General features: G+C 60.7%; 1 protein-coding gene across 9 annotated transcripts in view; it reads left to right on the forward strand.

The window, feature by feature from the left end:
• Positions 1-21,341, forward strand: part of VAV2 (vav guanine nucleotide exchange factor 2) — a 183,558-nt gene that overhangs the window by 150,865 nt on the left and 11,352 nt on the right. For 7 of the 9 annotated variants that reach the window (XM_082402382.1, XM_082402374.1, XM_082402375.1 and 4 more), the window contains 15 exons: positions 1,332-1,431; positions 2,290-2,385; positions 3,067-3,135; positions 4,661-4,747; positions 7,049-7,134; positions 7,847-7,979; positions 10,090-10,199; positions 11,310-11,411; positions 11,799-11,887; positions 14,229-14,245; positions 15,115-15,136; positions 16,135-16,262; positions 17,596-17,670; positions 18,965-19,017; positions 20,315-20,431. In XM_082402382.1, the coding sequence (XP_082258508.1) occupies positions 1,332-1,431; positions 2,290-2,385; positions 3,067-3,135; positions 4,661-4,747; positions 7,049-7,134; positions 7,847-7,979; positions 10,090-10,199; positions 11,310-11,411; positions 11,799-11,887; positions 14,229-14,245; positions 15,115-15,136; positions 16,135-16,262; positions 17,596-17,670; positions 18,965-19,017; positions 20,315-20,431 (1,284 nt within the window). The remainder of the gene's footprint in view (positions 1-1,331; positions 1,432-2,289; positions 2,386-3,066; positions 3,136-4,660; positions 4,748-7,048; positions 7,135-7,846; positions 7,980-10,089; positions 10,200-11,309; positions 11,412-11,798; positions 11,888-14,228; positions 14,246-15,114; positions 15,137-16,134; positions 16,263-17,595; positions 17,671-18,964; positions 19,018-20,314; positions 20,432-21,341) is intronic. The other 2 variants (XM_082402378.1, XM_082402379.1) reach the window with 2 other exon arrangements.

The raw sequence follows: 21,341 nt of genomic DNA on the forward strand, positions 1-21,341 counted from the left end.
AACAGGCCTGACTGCCTACCCCCAGCGCCTCGCCAGGTACCCCAGGGGGAAGCAGCGTCCGCGGAGGACAGAGAAATGGGCCTGAGGTCATCCTCACCCGGGCTTCCCAGAGCTGGGCCGGGAGAGGCCTCCAGACGTTTGCTGACACACAGCATAACCTGCGTCTGGCAGGGCGTCCCTGGAACATCATGCACGGGGCCCGGCCTCCTGGTGTCGCCCTTTATTAGCTGGTGACTCTTAGCAAGTTCATTGAGGCCTCGGTTTCCTCGCTGGAGAGTGGGGCTCATCACCCCCACCTCTGTAAGTGGGTTAAAGGGTCATGACGCTGTGCGTGAAGCTCCTGGCCCTGGTAGCTCCCAGAGGTGGTGACCTTTGCAGTCATCCTTATTACAGCCAACGACGTCACCTGCCTGGTCCTTCTCCAGGAGCCTACTCGGTAGTCGGGTGACAAGATTTTGAAAGATGAAGTTTCAGGCTAGTAACCCAAGGCCCTGAGAGCGCCGGGCCCCTGGTGCCGGGGGCTCTGGTCTGTCGGCCCTGGAGGATCGTGGTGGGGAGCAAAGCAGAGGGTGTTAGGAGAGAACCAGGATGGCAGGCAGGCAGTGGGCGCAGGGGAGGCTGGAAGCGGGGAAGGCAGGGCTGGATTAGAGAGAGCTCCTGCTCCGCCCTCCCCAGCCCGCGTCTTCCCTGGATCCGCGGCTCCTCCCAGCCCCCCGTCTCCCAGGTGATGGGGGCTGACGTCACCCTGCCCGGAGAGGCCGGTGGCTGGAACCCAGGCACAGACCGTCGGGGCCATGTGGAAGCAACAAGGGCTGACCCACGGGGTCCCCGCACCTCGAAATGTCAGCTCAGGGGCCGGCCCCCCCAGGGCAAGCACAGAGCCGGGCCGGGCCTTGGTGCCCACTGCCTGCGGGCTGGAACATGAGCCACCTGGGGAGACGGGGGCTTCTGTCTGGCTTTGGCCCTTTCCAGGGGCGGGATGGGGGGCTGAGGGCGGCACCCCCAAACCCGATCCTGACCTGAAACAGAAGAATAGAAGAGGGCCTCCTTGGGTTCAGGGAAGGCAGCGTGCCCCTGCCTCCCCACGGTTGGCAGCCCTCCTCCGGGGCAGGGCAGGGAAGGGTTGGCAGCCTCATGGAAAGAACAAAACCGTTTAGTGTGCTAACACGTGAGAAGCTGTCACGGGGAGAGAGCCGTTTGCTGCGCTTACAGCCTGACGTGAAAGCAGCACGGGCTCACACCATGCGCGTGTGTGTGTGCGCGTGTGTGTGTGTGTGTGTGCGTGTGTGTGTGCGTGTGTGTGTGCGTGTGTGTGTGCACCCACCGTCCAGGCTCCTGATCTACGGGGAGTACTGCAGCCGCATGGAGCATGCCCAGAACACGCTGAACCAGCTCCTCGCCAGCAGGGAGGACTTCAGACAGAAAGTCGAGGTACTTGGGGCTTCCCGGCCTGGCCCATCCCTTGCCATTTCCGAGCTTCCAGCTCCCCGGCCTCCTGCCCGTTTCATGGGAAGCTGGGGACGGGGCAGTGACGGGACGTTTTTTGTAGGTGATTTTGGCAGATGATTTTTTTTCCTTTTGCATTTTGTTGGAGTTGAGAGTGGGCAGGGGGAGGTCACCAGCCCAGGCCAGGGCCCAGCCTGGGTGCAGCTGTGGCAGGACCCCAGGACCAGATCCGGCTGAGTGGGGGGCTGTGACTGACCCCTGACCCTGGCCTATCGGGACCCCACGGGGCCCCAGGTGACGGACGTTTGCTGGGAGCCTCCCACCCCTGCCGCGTCATCCCCCCAGAGGCTGGGCTTCCCATGTTGTATCTGGCCGGTCACACGGTTCCCAGGGTGAACCCTGGTACCACGTCCCTTTGCTCCGGCCGTGCTGGGGGTGACTCGCCCCTCGGAGAAGCCCGATGCCCTCGTGTGTCCAGGCAACCAGTGGGGAGCCCCTGGTTGCTGAGGGCGGTCCCCCCCTTAGTGTGAGCTGGCCTCCCCCAGTGTCTCTGGTAGACCCCAGGCCAGGGGTCACTCAGAATCCCCCCCGTGTGGCCACTGCAGACCCCTGAGGCTATGAGAGGCAGCAGGCCCCTGCCCGCCTGCTGTGAAGGCCACCCCTCTGCACACGCCTGGTTTGGGGCGGGTCTCTGGGAGCCGGACCAGGGGAAGACCAGACACCTGGGCCCCAGTTCAGGGCTCGGGTCTGCCCCCGTCCCCAGGCTGGGGGATGGGAGTGTTGGGGTCCGGTGTCCCCGGGCAAGGGTGCTCTAAATCCGCCTGCTCCTCCCCCGACGCCCAGGAATGCACCCTGAAGGTCCAAGACGGGAAGTTTAAGCTGCAGGACCTGCTGGTGGTCCCCATGCAGAGGGTGCTCAAATACCACCTGCTCCTCAAGGTGAGACTGGCTGGAGTGGGTCAGGGCCCGGCAGCCCCCGGGGCGTGGCGTGGAGCCCCCAGACAGGCCAGGGTGACAGATGAGCAAGCACACAGAGTAAGGCAGCCCGTGCTTAGCGCCTAAAAACTGCAAAATAAGTGTCAGGAGCTACGCGGTATTTGTACGTACTATGCATGTTTGTCAGTTAGTACACAAGGAAAATTGTGATTTAAATCAGTAAGAGAAAAGAAAAACAGAGAGACAGAAAAGCATCCTCAGGCCAGAAATAAGATCTCCTGGGGCTGATCTCTTAACCCAGTCCCTGAGCTTCCTGGTAGCCACGGAAACAGGAAATCCTTCGGGACAGACAGACCTGCGCGGGAGACAGTGGTTTCTGTGAGGTGCCAGGCAAGGCTCTTTAGTGAATCAGCAGGTCACCTGTTAGCTCAGCCCCGGCTTTGTGCTGTCTTTATGTCCCCCCCATTATCCACAAGAGTTGGAGACACGTCGCCTCGAAGCCGTGTGTCCCCTGGGGGAGGGCTCGCTGTCTGTCTGCCGGAGTTGGGCGGCTGGACCAGAGCCTGGGGTGGGGGGGCACTTTGTCCTGAGGGCCTGGCTCTGTCTGCACACCCCGGGGGTGGGTGGGGAGCGGGCCCAGGCTGGGACCCCTGAGTGGTCACCCACTCCTCACCACCCCTCCAGGAACTTCTGAGCCATTCCACCGACCGGCCCGAGAGGCAGCAGCTCAAAGAAGCGCTGGAGGCCATGCAGGTGGGTAAACCGAGGCAGGGGAGAGGCCGGGCCAGCCTGGGGCTTCACGGACCGTGCCCGCCCTCTTTGACTGGACCTGGGCTTGCTAACAACCTTACCTCGGTGATCGGAGATGTAGATCTTCCTGGGACGGCAAGAGGCAGAGCAGGGGCAGGGCGGTGGATGGGACCCACCAGGGGCAGAGGGGGCGGGTGGAAGGGGCTTCCCTAAGGATTCTCTTCTCTAGCCTCCCCTGGCCCACAGTGACCGCCCCCCCCACCCTGGACCTCCCTTCCTCCTGCTTCCCTGACCGTCTGCCAGACTGTCGCCGGAATCCAGGCACCGGACTCAGTTCTGGGCCATCTGGCCCTACCCTGCCTGCTGCCCAGTGTGTGGCATCTGCTTCTGAAATGCCCACTCCACCCAGGCACAGCGCCTCTCCCCTCCTCCCTCTGTCCATGGAAGCCCACTTTGCAGCTCAGCCCCCAGAAGGAGAGCCCAGCTCACGTACCTCCCCCTCTCAGAACCCCTCTGTAGCTCCTCACTGCCTGCTGAGTCAGGCCCAGACCCTCGCCCTGGCACGCAGGCCTCCAAAGCTGCGCTGGCTTTGCAGCTGTGTTTACCCCTAATGCCCCACCTTCCAGGCAAGCTTGGCCACTCTCAGGCCCCTGAAGGTGCTCCGTCCTTTCCCACCTGTGTGTGGGCTCGGGCTGAACCTCTCCTTGTCACCTGGCAACGTCCTGTGCAGCCTCCATCTTTGCGAAGTGACGTTCCCAGGGGGATCGCCCCCTCTCTGGCTTCTGTCCCCCCACTGCTCGGCCGTCTGTTTCTGGAGCTTCTCTGAGCAGCCTGTCCTCCTGGAGAGCCTTACTCCAAGTCCTGTGCGAACTCTGTGGCCTGTGCCATGGAGGCCCCGGTGGTTGGCCGGCTCACCAGGCCCATCTTGTAATGTTCCTGCCTCGGGGTCTCAGATTCTGCCTGGCCAGTGGGCTCCCTGTGTGGACGGGCACGAGGCACTGGAGGGGAGGCTGGAACCGGCTCTCACCCCCTACCCACCGCCTGGCTCAGGGGCTCCACCCTGGGCTCTGGGTGCCTGTCCCACTGGGCCCTCTGGATCGCGGCGGGCAGTGCCCCCTGGTGGCCAGCAGGAGACTGCAGCATGTGGGTAGCCGGGCTGCGCGGTGGGTTGCCCTTGTTCCGCAGAGGCTCTGTAGGGCCAAGAAGTGGCTGGTCCAGGTCGACCTGGTTGTTTTCCTTCTACTCTGACCTAGAAGGTGGTTGAGTGACGGGGTAGAAAGAAGCTGTCCTAGGAGGAGGGATTTCCTGGCCCACCAATGGGGTGCAGCTTTTCTGCCTCATTTGTCAAGTGGGGTGACGGTTCTCACCCCTGCAGTCATTTCGAGGGCCAGCCACCTCTGGGGACGGTGGACGGTGCTTCGGGGATGCCCAAGCCCTTGGACGGTGCTGTGGGGTTCGTGGCTGAGCCCCCTCACGCCCTGCCCAGCGTGGGCCTGCTAACCCGCTCCCTGCCTCTGTTGTGTCCCAGGACCTGGCAATGTACATAAACGAAGTTAAACGGGACAAAGAGACCCTGAAGAAAATCAGCGAATTTCAGAGTTCTATAGAAAACTTGGTAAGTGTGTTGACTCCCCAAAGAGTGAAGATAATCATGACCATATATACATGTTTTAAAAAATGACTTTCACAATCTCAGCGTTGAATAAGCGGAAGGGTGACCACACGCTCCGTCCGTCAGGGTCGCGGAGGCACGTGCAGCCGTGCTGAGGGCTCTCTGCCGAGAGGGTGGAGCGGCTTCTGGAGCTGCGGCTGACCTTGCACTGCCAGGCTGTGCGCCTAGACCAGCCCAGGTGCCCTGTGCACAAAGGTGGCCACTGGCTGAGGGCCCGAGGAGAGGAACGGTATTGACTGCTCTGCCCTCCCTCCCTGGCCTGGACCGGGACTCTCTTGGGTCCGAGAGGAGAGTGCGGTGCCCGGGGGAGCGTGAGGTTCCTTACGCTGTGGGACCCCTGGCTCACCCACATCTCCTGTCCCCGTGAGGGACAATAGAGAGGGTTTGGTCACCCTGCCCAGGAGTTGGCCCTTGAGTTCTCCCCTCCCCCTTGACCTCTAGCAGGCAGGGCTGACACCTCATGGCACCTTATCCTGGTCCATCAGAGGCTCAGCCTCGGGGTGTTGGGTGATCCACTGTGTCCTGCGGGGCGAGGAGATGGGCCATCCCAGGAAGCAGGCACTTCCCCGCCTGTGCCAACTGGTACCAGCCTCTCGCTGATCTGCTGAATGTGTAAACAGGGTTTCTCCGCCTCGGCACTGTTGACATTTGGGGCTGGACCATTCTCTGTTGTGGGGCCTGTCCTGTGCATTGTGGGATGTTGAGCTGCACCCCTGGACTCTGTCCACTAGGTGCTGGTAGCACCCGCACCCTTCAGGGGCCCAAGTCATAGCCACCAAATACAATTCCTGACATCACGAGATGTCCCCTGGGTACAGAATCACCCCTGGCTGAGAACCACTGGTTTACATGCATTTTCACTCTCTGGTCTCTGAACTTTTAGAGTCTGGATGAGTGTCTGTCAAAAGCAAATCAGCACAGAAGCTTTTGCAAAGGAAGCCCCAGATGCCCAGGCTGACACCTGGTGCCCATTTGTCTGGTCCCCCCCCGACCAGGGTCAGAAGAGCCCAAACAGGACTGTGGTGCAGGCACGTGGCGTGAAAACAATCGTGATGGGTCATCCAGCAAAGAAAAAAGAAGTTGCCGAATAGCATTATGACCCGACCCCATATTTTTCTTTCCTTTCAGAGGGCAGAGGAGGTTAAGGATGGCTGTGCCCCAGGCTGTTAGCGGTGGTGTTAGTGCCTGGTGGGGTCTGGGACTGTTGGTTTTCCCCTCGTTGAGCGTTGGATGTTTTCTACATGCTGTACAATGGATGGGTGGGCACTACTTTTGTGACACGAAGACTTTTTTTTTTTTAAGTTTTTACATACGACTAATTCTTGCTCATCAAGTGACAAAAGTTAAACAGCAGGTGAGCAGGTGTGGAGCGTTCCTGTAGGGCAGGCACCCTGCTCTACCCAGCCATGTGGTTTTCTCTGGACCCCATCCCAGCAGCTGGAGCTGGTGCCTTTCTTCCCGCACTTTGGAGATGAGACACAGAGGCCCTGAGTCACTAAGCAGGGTGCTGGTTCCGCCCTGGGTGACCCCCACGCTGCACTCTTCGTTTTGCTCTGGCAGCTCCTGGGAAATGCAGAAAACTCTGCAAGAAGATGCTGAGAGCCCCCGTTGTAGCGCCAGGCGGGCTGGCCTGATAATGTTTTGCGGCATCCTCTCCTTCCTGTTTTGTCCGCGTAGACCGCACAGGGAACGTGTCCAGAGACTTGTCTCTGAATCAGAGCAGAGCAGAGATGCAAACCAGGCAGAAAACGAAAATGAAATCCTTGCAAACCAGAGAGTGGGTTCAACTCGAAGGCTCTTCCTGTGGTAGATGAACCACCGGCAGGACCCCCGCGCCCTGCCCGCCCTCTATCTGATAAGCGCTGTTTGTTCTCTTTTTAATTTGGTTTCTCGGGGTCGGGCGTCTGGCGTTTCCCACCAGGTCCCCGCTCTGGCTCCGTACAACAGTGGCCTGTTAACTGACCCACACCATCAATCGCCCTTTGTTGCCGCAGAGCTGGAGGGAGTCCTCAGTGGGGCCGGGTCTGTGGGGCGCGGAGCCTGCAGGCCCAGTTCCTCCCTGTGCTCTGCTCCCCGCTTCTGTCCTCAGCACCAGCCGGGAACCAGGGGGGCTCGTCTCACATCGCTCCCGCCTTCGGTTTCTGCGGAAAACGGCCACCCCGGGCGCATGCCCACCTGCGTTTCTCTCCACGTAGGGAACTTGCTCTGGCACCGGGGCTAACGGCCTTGCCCTTTCTTTCCCAGCAAGTGAAACTGGAGGAATTTGGGAGACCAAAGATCGACGGGGAACTGAAGGTCCGGTCCATAGTCAACCACACCAAGCAAGACAGGTGAGCGGAGTGGGCGCCGGGCTGGGTGGCACCCCCGAGTCTGACACGCCGCTCCAGGGCACCCCGCTCCCCAGCGGGTCTGGAAACAGCTTCTCATGTGGACTTGGCTTTGGGTTGCTCCGTTTTAATTGCTTCCTTCCTTCCTGGTGAGAGCGACGGCCAGTGGCGGCCGCGCCCGTGGGGCTGCCCTGCCTGTGGCCGGCACTGGACCGGCTGGGCTGGGGGACAGCCAGAGGCCCGGCCTGCGAGCGCACGGGCTCCTGGGAGCGGCCGTGTGAGCTGTTTGCCAAAGGACTGGGCAGGGGTGCGGGCGGGCAACGCGAAAGCTCCCGGGGAGCTGGCACGGCCCCAGCTTGTTCAGTCCTCCACGCACACCTGCTGCGTCCAAGGCCTGGGGCCATGGCCGGGGTCACAGAAGACATGAGCCCTGCCCCCACGCGGCTCCCAATCCAGTGGAGGATGGACGTGTAAATGGGCAGTGACCGGCAGAGGCCAGTGCTGTGAGGAAGGCCGGCAGGGCCAGGGGCGTGGAGGAGCCAAGACCGGGCCGAGGGGTCAGAGTTAGCCGGGTGGGCCAGGCAGGGGGAAGGGCTCAGGCTCGGGAAGGGAGCAGCCTTTGCACTGCCCACCCAGGCACCCGCAACTGTCCTGCGGCCTCGGACCCCAGTGCGCTGGCCGTGCTGACGGGTCCCTGGCCGCGCTGTCGGGCCAGGTACCTGTTCCTGTTTGACAAGGTGGTCATTGTCTGCAAGAGGAGGGGCTACAGCTACGAGCTGAAGGAGATCATCGAGCTGCTTTTCCACAAGATGACCGACGACCCCATGAACAACAAGGATGTCAAGAAGGTGAGCCCCCGGCTTCCTCGTGGTGACAGAGGGGCGTCTAAGGCTGGGCTGCCCGGTGCGGGGCAGGCACTGACCCCCGCTGAGGGAGGAGTTGTGGGGTGGCCAGAGAAAGCGTGGTCAGGTGGGCGGGCCTCCACCCGCTCTGTGCTGGGCCTGGCACCCCCCTGGCCTTTTGTCTGAGTCTTTCCTGGGGTGTGGCGGGGGTCGGGGGGGCACAATCCGGATCGCAGCTCCCCAGTGAGGACACTGAGCAGAGGGGCCCGGCCCGAGGCCGCTGGTGAGAGCCCAGCCTTAGACCTTGGCCGCCTGGCCCATGTGGCCCCCTGCAGCAAGCAGACCCTCCTGCCCCTCCCCAGCCCTCCCGCTTTGGAGGAGGGCACTGGGTGGGCCTTGCTGTGGCCTGTGGGACTCTGATGTCCAGCCAGTGGGCTGTGGCTGCTGGGGGTGGGGCCATGGCTGGTGAGGGAGGGGCCATGACTGCTAGGGGTGGGGCCATGGCTGCTGGGGGTGGGGCCATGGCTGGTGAGGGAGGGGCCATGACTGCTTGGGGTGGGGCCATGGCTGGTGAGGGAGGGGCCATGACTGCTGGGGGTGGGGCCGTGGCTGCTGGGGTGGGGCCATGACTGGTGAGGGAGGGGCCATGGCTGCTGGGGTGGGGCTATGACTGCTGGGGGTGGGGGCATGGCTGCTGGGGGTGGGGCCATGGCTGCTGGGGGAGGGGCCATGGCTGGTAAGGGAGGGGCCGTGGCTGCTGCGGGTGGTGCAATGGATGCTGCGTTGGGGCTGCCATGCTCTCTGGTTCAGTCCTGCTTCTGCACCCAGTGCTTGAGTACCTATCGTGTGAAGCCCTGGGCTGGGTGTGGGTGCCAGGAACCAAAGTGCTAAAAGAGCCTGGACTCCCGAGCTTACTGGTAGAATGCAGGTACCACCTGGAAGAGCTATTGGGGGTGACCTGCCTAGCCCTGATGTCCAAAACAGGCCACTGGGGCCCCAGAGGCAGTGACCTGAGGCCACCTCCCAGGCTCAGGGCTGAAGACGAAGCCCCCCAAGTTCCGCCCCGGCACCTGCCCCTCTGGGAGGAAGGCCCTTGCCATGGTGGTCCCATCCTGGGGCACGTGGCAGTGGGCAGTGTCCTGGGTTGCGGCACCCACCGCGGGGCTGGGCCAGGCCTCTTGATGATCTCGTCTCCCCTTTTCCTTTCCTCTCCTCGCGCTTCCTAGTCTCACGGGAAAATGGTAAGCCCCTGACGCTCACGTGCTCGCCGCCTTCCTCACCTCCGGGCCCGATGCCGGCACTTCCTCCCTGAGCTGGGAGTGGGGTCTGGGGACCCGGGTGGGCCTGAGCCGGGCTGGGTTCCTGGCGTTCTCCTCCTTCCTCCCCTCAGTGTCTGGATTAGGAGGAGACATGTATTTGTGATAACAACAGATTTGCCGGCTGCAAAGGGTGTCAAGTGAAACCTCCCCCTCCCGCCTGCCCCACCCACTCCCGGTCCCTGGAGGTTAAGGACCTGGGTGGTTTCAGAGCCACTGGGGTTTTGCCTGTTCTCTCTCTGCCACCCTTTGTCCTCTCTTTCTTCTTTCCCTCCCTCCTTCCCTCTTTTCCTTTTTCCCTCCATCTTTCCTAACACAGATGGGCTCAGACTTCCCGGACTCTTCTTCCCGGGCCCCTTTAGAAGCCCCAAGCGATGGCCGGGCCTGGTGGCGGCTGAGGGGTGGGAAGGCTGGGCTGGCTTTGCTGCAGCTCCCCAGGCCCGTGGCCTCCTCTGCCTTTTTTGTTTTTTTCTGTTGTTCTAATTCAGACCAGTGAGCTTTTTTGGCATCACATTTAGGAAGTGAAAGTGGGTGGGCTGGCGTCCTGGAGGGGCCCCAGGTGAGCGCCTCAACACAGGTCATTAGAGGTGGCCTGGGCTAAACCAGCAGAGACCTCAGTTGAGGGTGCACCTTGGAGGGGGTCGGAGATGGGTCCCAGGACGTCTCGTTAGAGGCTGCATACACATACACACATGTGTGCACGTACAGGCCCAGGCAGGAGTGTGCGTGTACATGTGCCCGTGTACCTGTGTGCACCTAGCCATGCCCGTTGCAAGCGTGTCCCCCGTCTCCTCCCACAGTGGTCCTACGGCTTCTATCTAATTCACCTTCAAGGCAAGCAGGGCTTCCAATTTTTCTGCAAGACGGAAGACATGAAGAGGAAGTGGATGGAACAGTTTGAGATGGCCATGTGAGTCCGCCATGGCAGTGGCGTGGGGGTGGGATGCCACGTGGCACATGGATTTTGCCCGGGGAACCCCGCCCCCCCGGGATGCCAGCCCCCTCCCCCCGGGTGGCAGCCTTGCTCTTTAATCTACAGTGGCCAGAGGGCCCTCCCCCTGGGGCCAAGCCTCCCACACCTGACCGGCGGGGCAGCGAGTGGCCAGGAATGGCCATGGTGCCAGATGGACTCACGGTGACCCAGATCCCTGGGCCCTTACAGGCCGGTGGATTGTCACCTTTGGGGAAAAGCCCCAGAACTGTTTTTCCATGAAATCTAGGAGGAGCCCCAATTAGCCCAACAGAGAAAGGTGATCACGGGGGTCCCTGGCCACATCAGACCTTCAGGCCAGGGTGGCAGGGTCCTGGGGGCCTCTGGGCAGGTGCACTCACCTCCCTGGCCTCTTCCTCCTGGTGAGATGCACATGAAGGGAGGGCCCAGGTTCTGGGTTTACTGGGAGGATCCAGCGGGGTCCCGCGTGGGACACATCAAAATAGATGGCGGCCAGGCGGTGGGCCCCAAGGCTTTCTAGGGGTTGTAATTTTCTCCCCACCATTCTCATGAAATTTTTCAAGTATTAATCCAAGTTGAAAGAACATCATGGTAAATGCCCGGCCTCCTCCGTTCACGTCTTGTGCTGTTCTCTGTCACGGGCCGTACCCCCAGCCCTGGTGCCGTCTGCTAGTGGACGTGTTGTAGTGAATTGCAGACATCAGTGCAAGTGAGGGTGCCCATCATGAAGTCACGATTTGTTTAGATTTTTATATCTCAGGCTCGCACACAGTGACATCCTGGGTGCGGTTTGCTGAGTCACGACAAACGGTTGCACCGGCCCACACCCAAGCCCTGTCCGGATATATCCCTTAACCATCACCCCAGAAGGTTCTCGAAAGCTCCCACTCAGACCCTTCATCCTCCCCGGGGTGTCAGGGCCCCTCGGGTCTGCCCAGGTGTCGGGGCAGATCCTGGCTCTGAGTCCTGGCCTCCTGACTCCCGGCCGCGTTCGGGAGGCCGGCTGGTTTGGCGGCTCCCGTTTCGGCGGGGCTCAGGGAACCTGGAGCCCGCTTTCCCTCCCATCAGGTCAAACATCAAGCCAGACAAAGCCAACGCCAACCACCACAGCTTCCAGATGTACACGTTTGATAAGACCACCAACTGCAAAGCCTGTAGGATGTTCCTCAGGTGAGGGCCCTGTCCCGGCCCCCAAGGGGGCCTGCTTCTGCCTCTCTCCTGTGCCCCCATCGCCGCCGAGCACCCCTAGGCCAGCGCTGTGCTGGGCCCCAGGGACCCGGGGAGACATCCCATCGTGTGGGAGGCAGCCGGTCCTCGGACGTTTGGGATCTAGCCGGGAGGGGAGGTGACTGTCCCTGTGGGTGCCCAGGGACCCCTGTGGGGATGGCAGAGCCAGGCCGGGGACCGTCCAAGGGGAGGGCCAGCACCAGGCTGCGCATCAGGGCGGAGGTCCTGGGCCCCAGAGCTTTGAGGGGTGGTCCTTGGGGGGGCAGAAGGCAAGGTGGATCTGGTGGTCCACCTCACCTCCTGCCCCTTCCCCCTCCCACCCCGGCGCAGAGGCACCTTCTACCAGGGTTACCTGTGCACCAAGTGTGGCGTCGGGGCGCACAAGGAGTGCCTGGAGGTGACCCCTCCCTGCAAGATCAGTGAGTACCCATCCCGCCCTGCCCGTGGGGCACGAGCCCTGGGGGCTGGTCCTCAGGGCCCCACGACGCACCCCGAGCCGAGGGTCCCGTCATCCCTCGCAGCTGCCGGCTCTGGTGGTGTTCCCACATTCTCCTTTCCTGCCGTGGTGACCCCATGGGGCAGGGACCAGATGAGGAAACTGAGGCTCAGAGAGGGGAGGACGCCGGCCCCGGGTCACACTGTGTCAAAAGGCCCAGCCGGAGCGGGAGCGGGGATTCCATGGCAAAGCCCTCCTCCTAACTGCCTACCGGCTGGCGTTTCTCAGCCTCTTGGGCACCCCATGCCGCATTACAGCTGTAAGCCTCTAGAATCTCCACCCCGCAGAGGGCACAGAACATTCCCGGCAGTTGCATGGAGGTTTCCGATCACAGAGGGGTGCCTCGCCCCTGGGTTCCCCCGCCCCGGAGAGGCCCGGCCCTCTTCAGCCACAGCCCTGTCTGTAGATGGTTCACGTGCGTGCACAGCACCTACTGTGCTTCCCTTCGCCTCAGATGGGGAAAGCCTGAGGCTCCTGTCAGTCGACTTGGTTTGGGGGATCAGTTGGGGGAGGGCCCAGCCTAGAGCAGCTGGACAGGCAGCCGGAAAGCCTGAGATGGTTCTGAAAGGTTTCAAAGCCACCACGATCAGGGGCTGGCTGAGCACTGGATCCGGGCACAGGGCACCCGCCCAGCACCACACTGTTAGCCCTGCTTCATGGGGCCCAGATGCTCCCACATCCCTGTGAAATGGGGCTGTTATGCTGACATCCACACTCAGGGGAGCTGTGCCCAGAGGGGGGTAACCACGCTCCAGGTAGACAGGGAAACATGCCGGGCCTGCTTATGACCCGAGACACCACCGCCCTGAGTAGGAGAGTTTGTTAATTACTCATTTACTGTGACTGCTGGCCCAGTACCCTGATCTGGGAGGAGGGTCCGACAGGTCAGCCCAGACCCCCTCGTCCCCACCAAGGCCCACCCGATGCAGCCCACTCCGGCCCGGCGGAAGTCCAGCAACCCTGCCAGTCTCTTCCAGGCTAGGGGATGCTGCCGGCCTCCACGGCCCCAACGCGGCTTTTCAGCTTTGCCCATGGCTACCGCCCTCTTGTGGCCATGTGTCCTTTACATCAAGTGACTGGACAGTTCATTTCTTTTGACATTTTTTTCCTGATCTTAAAAGTAACATACTTCTTTATCAAAAACTTAGAGGAAAAAAAAGAGGAGAAATGAAATAAAGAAGAAAATAATTATCACTTATGAACGTATTAAGAAAGGTGATATTCTGGTTTATTTCCTGTCAAGTTTTCTCATTTTTAAATAATCTTTGTTTCCTTTTCCCTCTGATTATTAAATACCTATTTCCCATAGAAGATATAGAGAAAAGTAAGGGAGATGAAAGCAATCATGGTCACACCAGGCAAAAACAACTGCCGTTAGCCATCACCTGCCTTCTCCCTTTTTTGCAATGCCCCCGCCCCCCGTCCCCTACCTCTTTTTAGGTTTCTGTGTTTTTCATGATATGTATAGTTGAGGCTTTACCAGTTAGGCAATTGCATATCTTTCGAAAGCTGAAGTCATCAGCATCCTCCCCGTGTCACTAAGAGCCCGTGGTGGGCACCTGGTTTTATTTTAAGGAGCGTGTGGTTCCCCCAAGGGCACGTGCCCGATGCCTGATGCCTGTAACCTCTGTTCTGCAGGGTCTGTCGGATCCTATGTCTGCCCAAAGCAGGCTGCGACTGTGCGTGTTAGATGGTGTTGAAGTCACATCAGCCACACGTTAGCCCTTGTGGTGCTTGTTTTGTCTGGTGGTGGAGTGGCAGCTCAGCTTGTCAGATGGCTGGGGCCCAGCCTGGAGCTGTGTCCTCCCCTTGGGTCACCCCAGGGCAGGCGGAAAGAATCTTTAGAATGTTTGCCTTCCATCTGATGAGCTGAGGTGCCCCATGTCCGAGGTGCTGACAAATAGAGTAGCACACCTACCACGTCTTCTGTTACTTGCCCACGGCAGGCATCACTAATCAATTGTGGAAATCTTCCCTTTGAGCCCAGGTTCCGTCCAGTGATCAGGCAGTTGCTGCCGTTGGAGCAGAGTCGGCTCATGCAGGAAAACCTGTTTGCCATTGGGTCTGATACCCAGTGTGTGTTCTCCCATGGGCCCCCTAAAACCAGAGCTCAGAAGTTGCCATCAGAAGTAATTGAGAGATTTTTGCGGTCACCAAGCACGCGTGTCCATAATCCATGTCTGAAAGGAAGGGCCTTGAAGCTCACCTCGCTCACACACTCAGGCATGCCCAGCGGCTCTGACCCCGATGTGCTTCCTTTTCAGGTTCTCCTGCGGACCTGGTGAGTCCGCCAAACCATTCCCTTCCCACTGCCCTGCACCCTACGCCACCCTGTGCCTGGAGCCAGAAAGACCCAACCGTTCCAGCCCTCACGCCTCTGGGGCCAGGCCGGCTTGCAGAGCCCCTGTTGGTCACGAGGGGCCTTTGTTTTCCTTTGTGGCCGTCAGTAGAAATGGGTCCCTGTGCATGGCCTCCTGGGCCCTGAGAGCTGTCCCCCTGCCCGGCTGCCCACCCGTTCCACCTGCCCAGTGGCTTGCTGGCGGCTGTGGGTGCCCAGCTCTGTGACAGGCGTCTGCCCACCTGCCACCCATCCTGATGGACGTAGAACCCTCTCTTTAGCTGACTTGGGGACGGAGTCACTGAATTCACTTAATGGGGTGTGGACGTCGTGTCTCTCCCCAGCTGTGGGGTCCAGTCAAATTAACCAGCACGTAACGGGCTTTTACTGGGCCCTGTGTGGGCTACAGAGATGCCCTCAGAGAGGAGGGAAGACAGAATATTTAGTATATGCAGCAGGACACGTCCCAGACAGAGACGACAAACCCCAAGCTTTGAGCAGGGAGGCCCTGGGCTGGGGTGGTCAGGGCAGGCTTCCTGGAGGAGGTGGGAGTTAATGTTAAGGGATGGGAGGGGAAGAGAACAGATGTCCCAGGGCTGCGGAGGGGTACAAAGGTGGAGGGTATAAGTAAGAGTCGTGTCACACAGGGAAATAGGTTGTCACCATCACAAAGGTCTGTGGGCATTCAGGACGTGTCCCTGGCCTCCTCCCCTCTTCCTGTCTAGACCCTTCTCTCTGGGTGTGGGGGGCAGGGGGTGTGGGATGCTTGGGCAGCCTTCCCTCCTCACTATCCTCTGTCCTTGCTCTCACAGGACACCTCTGGAGCGGGGCCAGGTGAGTCTGTGGGACTTGGGTCTTCTCTGGTATCGTCCTTGTCAGCTGTCAGAGCCGAGCCTGGGCCTGGCCGCGGTGACTGCCGCCTTTGCCTAGCGTTCTCGGCTCCAGGCTCCCAGGGTGTGTGCTGCCCTCCGGCCCCATCTCCCTCCCACCTCCACGGCCACTTCCCCTGGGAGCTTCCTTAGTTTTGGATGTCGCAGCGCCAGGCATGGGGACAGGGCCCAGCCTGCAGAGAGCCAGGGTCCCTTCAGCCCAGTAGAAGCCCTGAGCTGCAGCCCGGAGACCCCGAGCAGAGCAGACTTTGGGACACTGCTGCTGTCACTTTACCATTCTCTCCGTCCCCCCATGTCCCCCTTGCTCTGCGTTGGGTAGCAGGAGAACTGAAAGCATCAGGTATGAGGCAGCCCGAGCTGCGGACAGAGTCCAACCTAATCATGAAAACAAAACCATGCTGCTGCCTCTGGGGCACCAGCTGCAGGAACCAGGCCTGGCAGACGCGGCCCATGCAGGGCTGGGCCGGTCAGAGCAGGGCACGGTCTAGGAGGGGCCTACAAGTTTTGGGGGGGCTCAGGCGGGCCCCCCCGTCAGCCCAGGACTGCCCCGGAGTAGCCGTGTGGCCTTGGCAGGTCGCTGACCCGGCCCCCGCCTCTAACAGGACGGAGACCCCGTCTCCTGCTCCGTGCCGCTGACTCTCAGTCACAGATTCGAAAGGTGTTTGGATGACAGCACGTAAAGTGCTCTTCAAGATTAAGTTGCTATTACTGCAATGACACCCTGAATCTGCTAATCTCATAAATAGTTTACTTATGATATTTAACAAAGGGACGTGGGAGCCTTCCGGGAAGAATTTAGGGAGGGGCGATACAGGCCCATGGCCCACTTCCAAGAGCCCTGAGAGGTCTGAGAAGGCCGGGGAGGTCAAGGTCAACTTGGGGGTGGGCTGCCACCAGGACCAAGTCACCGAGCCACGCCCTCTCCTGCCCTGTCCTTCGCAGGTCCCAAGATGGTGGCCGTGCAGAATTACCATGGCAACCCTGCTCCCCCCGGGAAGCCGGTGCTGACCTTCCAGACGGGCGATGTGATTGAGCTACTGAGAGGCGACCCTGAGTCTCAGTGGTGGGAGGTGGGTCCTGGACCTGGGAGGGTCTCGGCCCCCGGCTACCCCCCCTCCCCACTCCCTAGGGTAGAAGCAGAGAGTCCTGCATTTCCAGGCAGGGGTGGGTATTGGGGTGCGAGACTATCGGGGTGGAGAGAAGCGGGCTGTTAGCGGGGCCTGGGTCTTGGGGTGTTTGCCTTGAGGTGGTAGGGAGTGCCGCATCCCCTCACGGAAGAGGTCCTCCTCCTGGCGTCCAAGCCCTTTCCCTGTCTGCCTCCTGCCTGGGTTGTGTCCTGCACACACACATTCCCCAGGCTCCGCCCAGGCCGTGCCGCGCCCACCCTGCTCCCCACCTGCCCCGGTCCAGGCCAGCACCACCTTGCTCAGCACTGGGGGGGACAGCATGACCGAGACCCGCCCACCGCCCTGCCCCAGGAGGCCCAGACACGGACACAGGTCCATGTGATGGTTTACGGTTCTGAGCCACGAAACCTGCTGTTCTGGTGATGAGGCCTGAGAAATGGGAGCCGTCGGTGCTGCTATGAGATCTCCCAAGCCCCCCAACTCACGGGGTCCACATGGCACCACAGGAAACCGGGGCACTTGCCCAGGCTGGGTGACCAGGGTGACCTGCTTAAAGCTGTTGCTAGTGCATGTGTTCGTCAGTGGCCAAGTCCTGTTACTGCCGTCGTCGTCGTCGTTGTGTGGCGGTCCTTGTCAGTACGTACGTACTTATGAATTTATCGCACTCGACTCGGCCTCATGTAACTGGAGATTCAGGAGCTGAGACGGTGTCTGCGGTACAGAGTCTGCCCCGTGCTGTCCCTGGCCACCCAGTTCCCCTCCCTAGCTGTCACCAGGGCCATCAGGCTTGGGTGGCCTTGCAGAGACACTTTGCTGATGTGAAAGTGGGGGCTGAGGAGGAGCTGCCGGGAAGACCTTAGGAGGGTCTTCCAGGCAGAGGGAAACGGAGAGAGTGAACAGTCGCCCCCAGGCCCTCCCACGCTGTGCTGTGTTTTATCAAGACCCCCAGGTCCGCACGCCCCTCGCGGTTTGGGAAGGGCCGGTGTGGATAAGAGGAAACAGCGGCCAGGAGAGGGGGCTCTAGTCCCAGCACCAAGCAAGCCGTGTAACTTCTCTGGGCCTCAGTATCCTCATCTGTGAAGTGGGGGCGCCCCTCACCTTCCTGCCCCAAACGGTGATGAGGTCAGCTGAGGTTACAGTGGGAAGGTGATGCTGTGATGGGCTTCTCAGGGACTCCCTCGTCCTCAGGACGAGCTGAGTGCGCACTGCAATCCCCCCTCCCCCCACCACTGGCCAGGCCAGGCCCCGCCGGCCCTGACCATCTGTCCTCTCCCAGGGTCGGTTGGTGCAAACCAGGAAGTCAGGTTACTTCCCTAGCTCGTCTGTGAAGCCCTGTCCAGTGGATGGAAGGGTGAGTACTTCCCATGGAAGCTTCTGGAGCATGGTGGCCATGGTGCCGTGGGTGCTGAGAGCTGTCTCCTCACTCCGGACGCCCTGGACTTGTTCAGGCCGTTGTGAGCTGGCCCCGGAGCTGGGACGGAGGGCCAAGGGGCAGGGGATCCCTCCTCTTGGGAGGACTTGGCTGTTTAAAAAACACTAAAATGGGCATCTCTGCAGCAGGTGTGATGGACCAAAGACCAGCTGCCTTTCTCCACACTGGAGGGAATTTATAAGTCTTCTCCCTCGAACATAAGGACTCAGAGCTAGATGTTATGATATTTACAGAAGAGGCAATATGGCATTTCTTTCATCTGAGTACTGTGGAGCAAATTCTGCTCTGTTACAAAAGGCATCGAGCTGTCAGCCATCAATTGCATCACCCACACCCCCCCCCCCCAGAAAAAGCTAAAAGTGAGAGAGTGAAACTTCTCCCGAGGGAGCAGGAGGCAGGTGCCCGACCCCCTGGGAGCCCTGGTCCACCTACCGGGCCCTGCCCATCCTCTGGCCCCACTGCCCAGGCTGCTGCTTCTGTGCAGGCCATTGCCCAGTTGAAGGAGAAAGCATTTTGGGACAGGCTTTGCTGGCAGGTCAAAGGGACCAGACAGCAGAGGAAGAAAATGTCACTAACTCACTGGGTGGCCTGCGGGGTGGAGGGGCGGGGGGGCGGGGTGGAGGGTCCCTTCCCAGCCCTGGCCCTCAGTTTCCCCATCTTCATGGTGAATGGGGTGGGGAGGGGACAGGTAGTCTGGGAGGCTCTACCCAGCCTGTGGCCCAGTGAGAGGAGGCCAGGCCAGCGAGGGCGCAGCGTGGGGTCTGGAGAGCCGCAAGGTTTGCTGCGGACGCGGCTCTCCACCTGCAGACCGCACTGCTGCCGGCCCAATGCCTGTCCCTGGGGCTGCGGCCCGTCCGCTGCAGAGCGCGCGAGGTATAGGGTGTGCTCCTGTCCACTGCTGAGAAGTTGCAGCCGCCTTCAGGTTGCTCTCTTCCTCCTTACTCTGCACTGTTAGTTGGATGCTATCTATTCATTCATTCGGTCAATCAGTCAATCATTCATTCGATCAAACCCACTGAGCATCTACTCAGAGATGGTGAGTTCTGGCTGCTCCCCTCAGGGACCTCCCAGGCCAGTGGCTCTGGGTCTAAGTCCACAGACGTCCTGGTAGCCAGTGCTGGGCCCCCGGGGTCATTGATGATAGGACGTCGCTGGGCCCCGCTCTGTGGACAGTCCCTGGGGACACACCAACCCGAATGTTCTCTCCTGCCAGCCGCCCATCAGCCGGCCGCCGTCCCGGGATATGGACTACGCCGCATACCCCTGGTGAGTGGATCTGCGGGGGCCCCAGGCTGCCTCTCGTGTCTCCAGGGCGGCTGAGCCCGGCTGCACGCGGCCCCCTTCTCCCCTCCTCAGCTCTGAATCGCTGGGAGCCCGGGGGAGTCTTCTCTACCCCGAGGCCGCTGTTTCCCCGTCTGTAAACAGATCATCAGGTTCTAACATTTGGGAGAACGAAGCCCTTTTTAAAATGTGATCTTACTTGAGCCTTGTCTAAAATATCAGTATATAAAAGGAGGTATATTTAAGGCCAAAATTATAATTGTATTTGCTCATACGGGCTTGATGAGAGCAGTGGGGCTGTTTGATGAATAAAACGTGGAGGTGACGTGGTAGGTATGAGTCTCAGATGCAGGTCGGCCTCGGGTCCAGCTTTTATCACTCTGCCGGCTGGCTCACCGGCTGCCTGGAAGAATGACTGCCCTCGGTGACCATGGCCCTGCAGAAGCTCGCCCTGTGGCAGCCCCAGAGCAGTGGGCCACTCGACCCTGGGAGGGTCTGCCCTTGTGGTTTTCGGTTTGGGGTTGATCCCTGAAGCCACCCCGGGACCCCTGTGCCCAGTGGTGTGATGTGCCTGCACCCTCGGTGTCCCTGGCCTCCCCGGCACCGCCCCATCCGGGTCTCTGAGACGCCTGGGTCTGTTCCAGTATGCTGTTCACCCTGCATTTGGGTCTAATGTGGAGAGTGGGGGACTTAAGCTGTGATTTTCACTTGATGGAGTAACGCACAGAAGTTTAATTTTCTAACGAATCTGTTTACAAAAGTCCCAATTCAGCCCGACAGGGAGGTGCAAATGGGGTCAGGCTTTGTTCTTGAGGCTGGGGGTCGGGGTGGGCTTCATTTCCATAGAGCTGGTGAGAAAAGCTTTCTGTCAGTGTGTCAGAAACCCACCCAGGGAGATGCTGATGGTCTCCAGTATGTTAGGACACAAAACAAAACCCCACATGAGCAGTTTGTGTTTATTACTGCTTATTAAACAGTGACAACTTGGAAAGGAAATCTGATCTAATGTCTGTTACCCTGAACGCCTCTTGCAGGCCCAAGGTCTGGAGGGTGGAGGCCGCGGTGGACTGCCTGGGGCCTGTTTGGGGTCCTTATCTCTCCCCCAGCCACCTTCCCTGTGCGGGCTGTGAGCCGGCACGCGGATGCCCCGCCCCGTGCGTCTCCGCCAGACCCCGCCCACCGCTCGCCCCTCCTCCTGGGGGCGTGGCCTCGCGTCCCAATAGGCTCTTCAGCAGATTAGAGCCGTGTCACTGAACAGCTCCCGTTTCCCCCTCTGCTCCAGGTTTGCCGGCAACATGGAAAGGCAGCAGACCGACAACCTGCTCAAATCCCACGCCAGCGGGACCTACCTAATCAGGGAGCGGCCGGCCGAGGCCGAGCGCTTTGCCATAAGCATCAAGTACGTGGAGGCTGGGGCTCAGAGAGACCCCTCCCCCCATGCCGTTCTGAACCAAGGAACCCACATCCCCTCCGGATTCTGGGCTTGTTGGGTGTGGCCTTGGGATGCGTTGCCCACGCCAGGGCACTTTTGAGATGAAAGGGCGTCAGCGGGTCTGCACGGTGCACCTGGCCCGGGACAATCGTGAGTGATCCCGGCCTGCCGTCAGTTCTGCCCGAAGCCGCCCCGTGGGCTTGGTCTGGCGTTTTTCAGGTGGTGGGGACCAGAGGAGCTCAGGGACAGGGACAGGCCTATGGTGAGAGGTCAGGGACTTCCAGTGGCCCCACAGGTGGCCTTGGAGAACACGGGCAGTCACGCTGCTGCCAGCTCAGGGCTTCAGCCCGTGGCCTTCGGGCTGGGGTTCTCCTTCTCAGACTCTGCCCCCTTGTGGGTCTTCTGTCTCCTCCTCAAGAGACAGAATCTGATTGGTCGTTGGTCACCATCGGCATAGGACACACACTGGACAGGAGTCTCAGGCCGGTGAATAGAGAGTTCTGGTTTGCCGTGACCTTGATGGGGTCAAGAGCCCCAAGCAGGGTGGCCTGTGTCCAGGGAAGGCCCCCTCGGGTCTGCTGGGGGGGGCAGGCCCAGTGACCGGGCCACCGGACGGCCACAGAGTCACCGCCTGGGTGCTTCTGGTATCGAGTCACAGAAGCCAACGCGAGGGAGCAGAGAGGCCCTCTTGGTAGGATGCAGGAGCGCCTCTGGCCGTTAGGGGCAGACGGGAGCCGGGCTCAGTGGGGCCGCACCCAGGTCCTGAGCACATAGCCCACTCCCATTTTTCCATCTCAGCTTTTGTTCTCCCGCCCCCTGCATCAGCTTCCTCTGCATCTGTGCCCAGTGGGGGCCGAGGGCATCAGCGCCCCAGCAG

The sequence above is a fragment of the Balaenoptera borealis genome (genome assembly GCF_965194805.1).
Source record: "Balaenoptera borealis genome assembly, chromosome: 8".
NCBI lineage: Eukaryota > Metazoa > Chordata > Mammalia > Artiodactyla > Balaenopteridae > Balaenoptera > Balaenoptera borealis.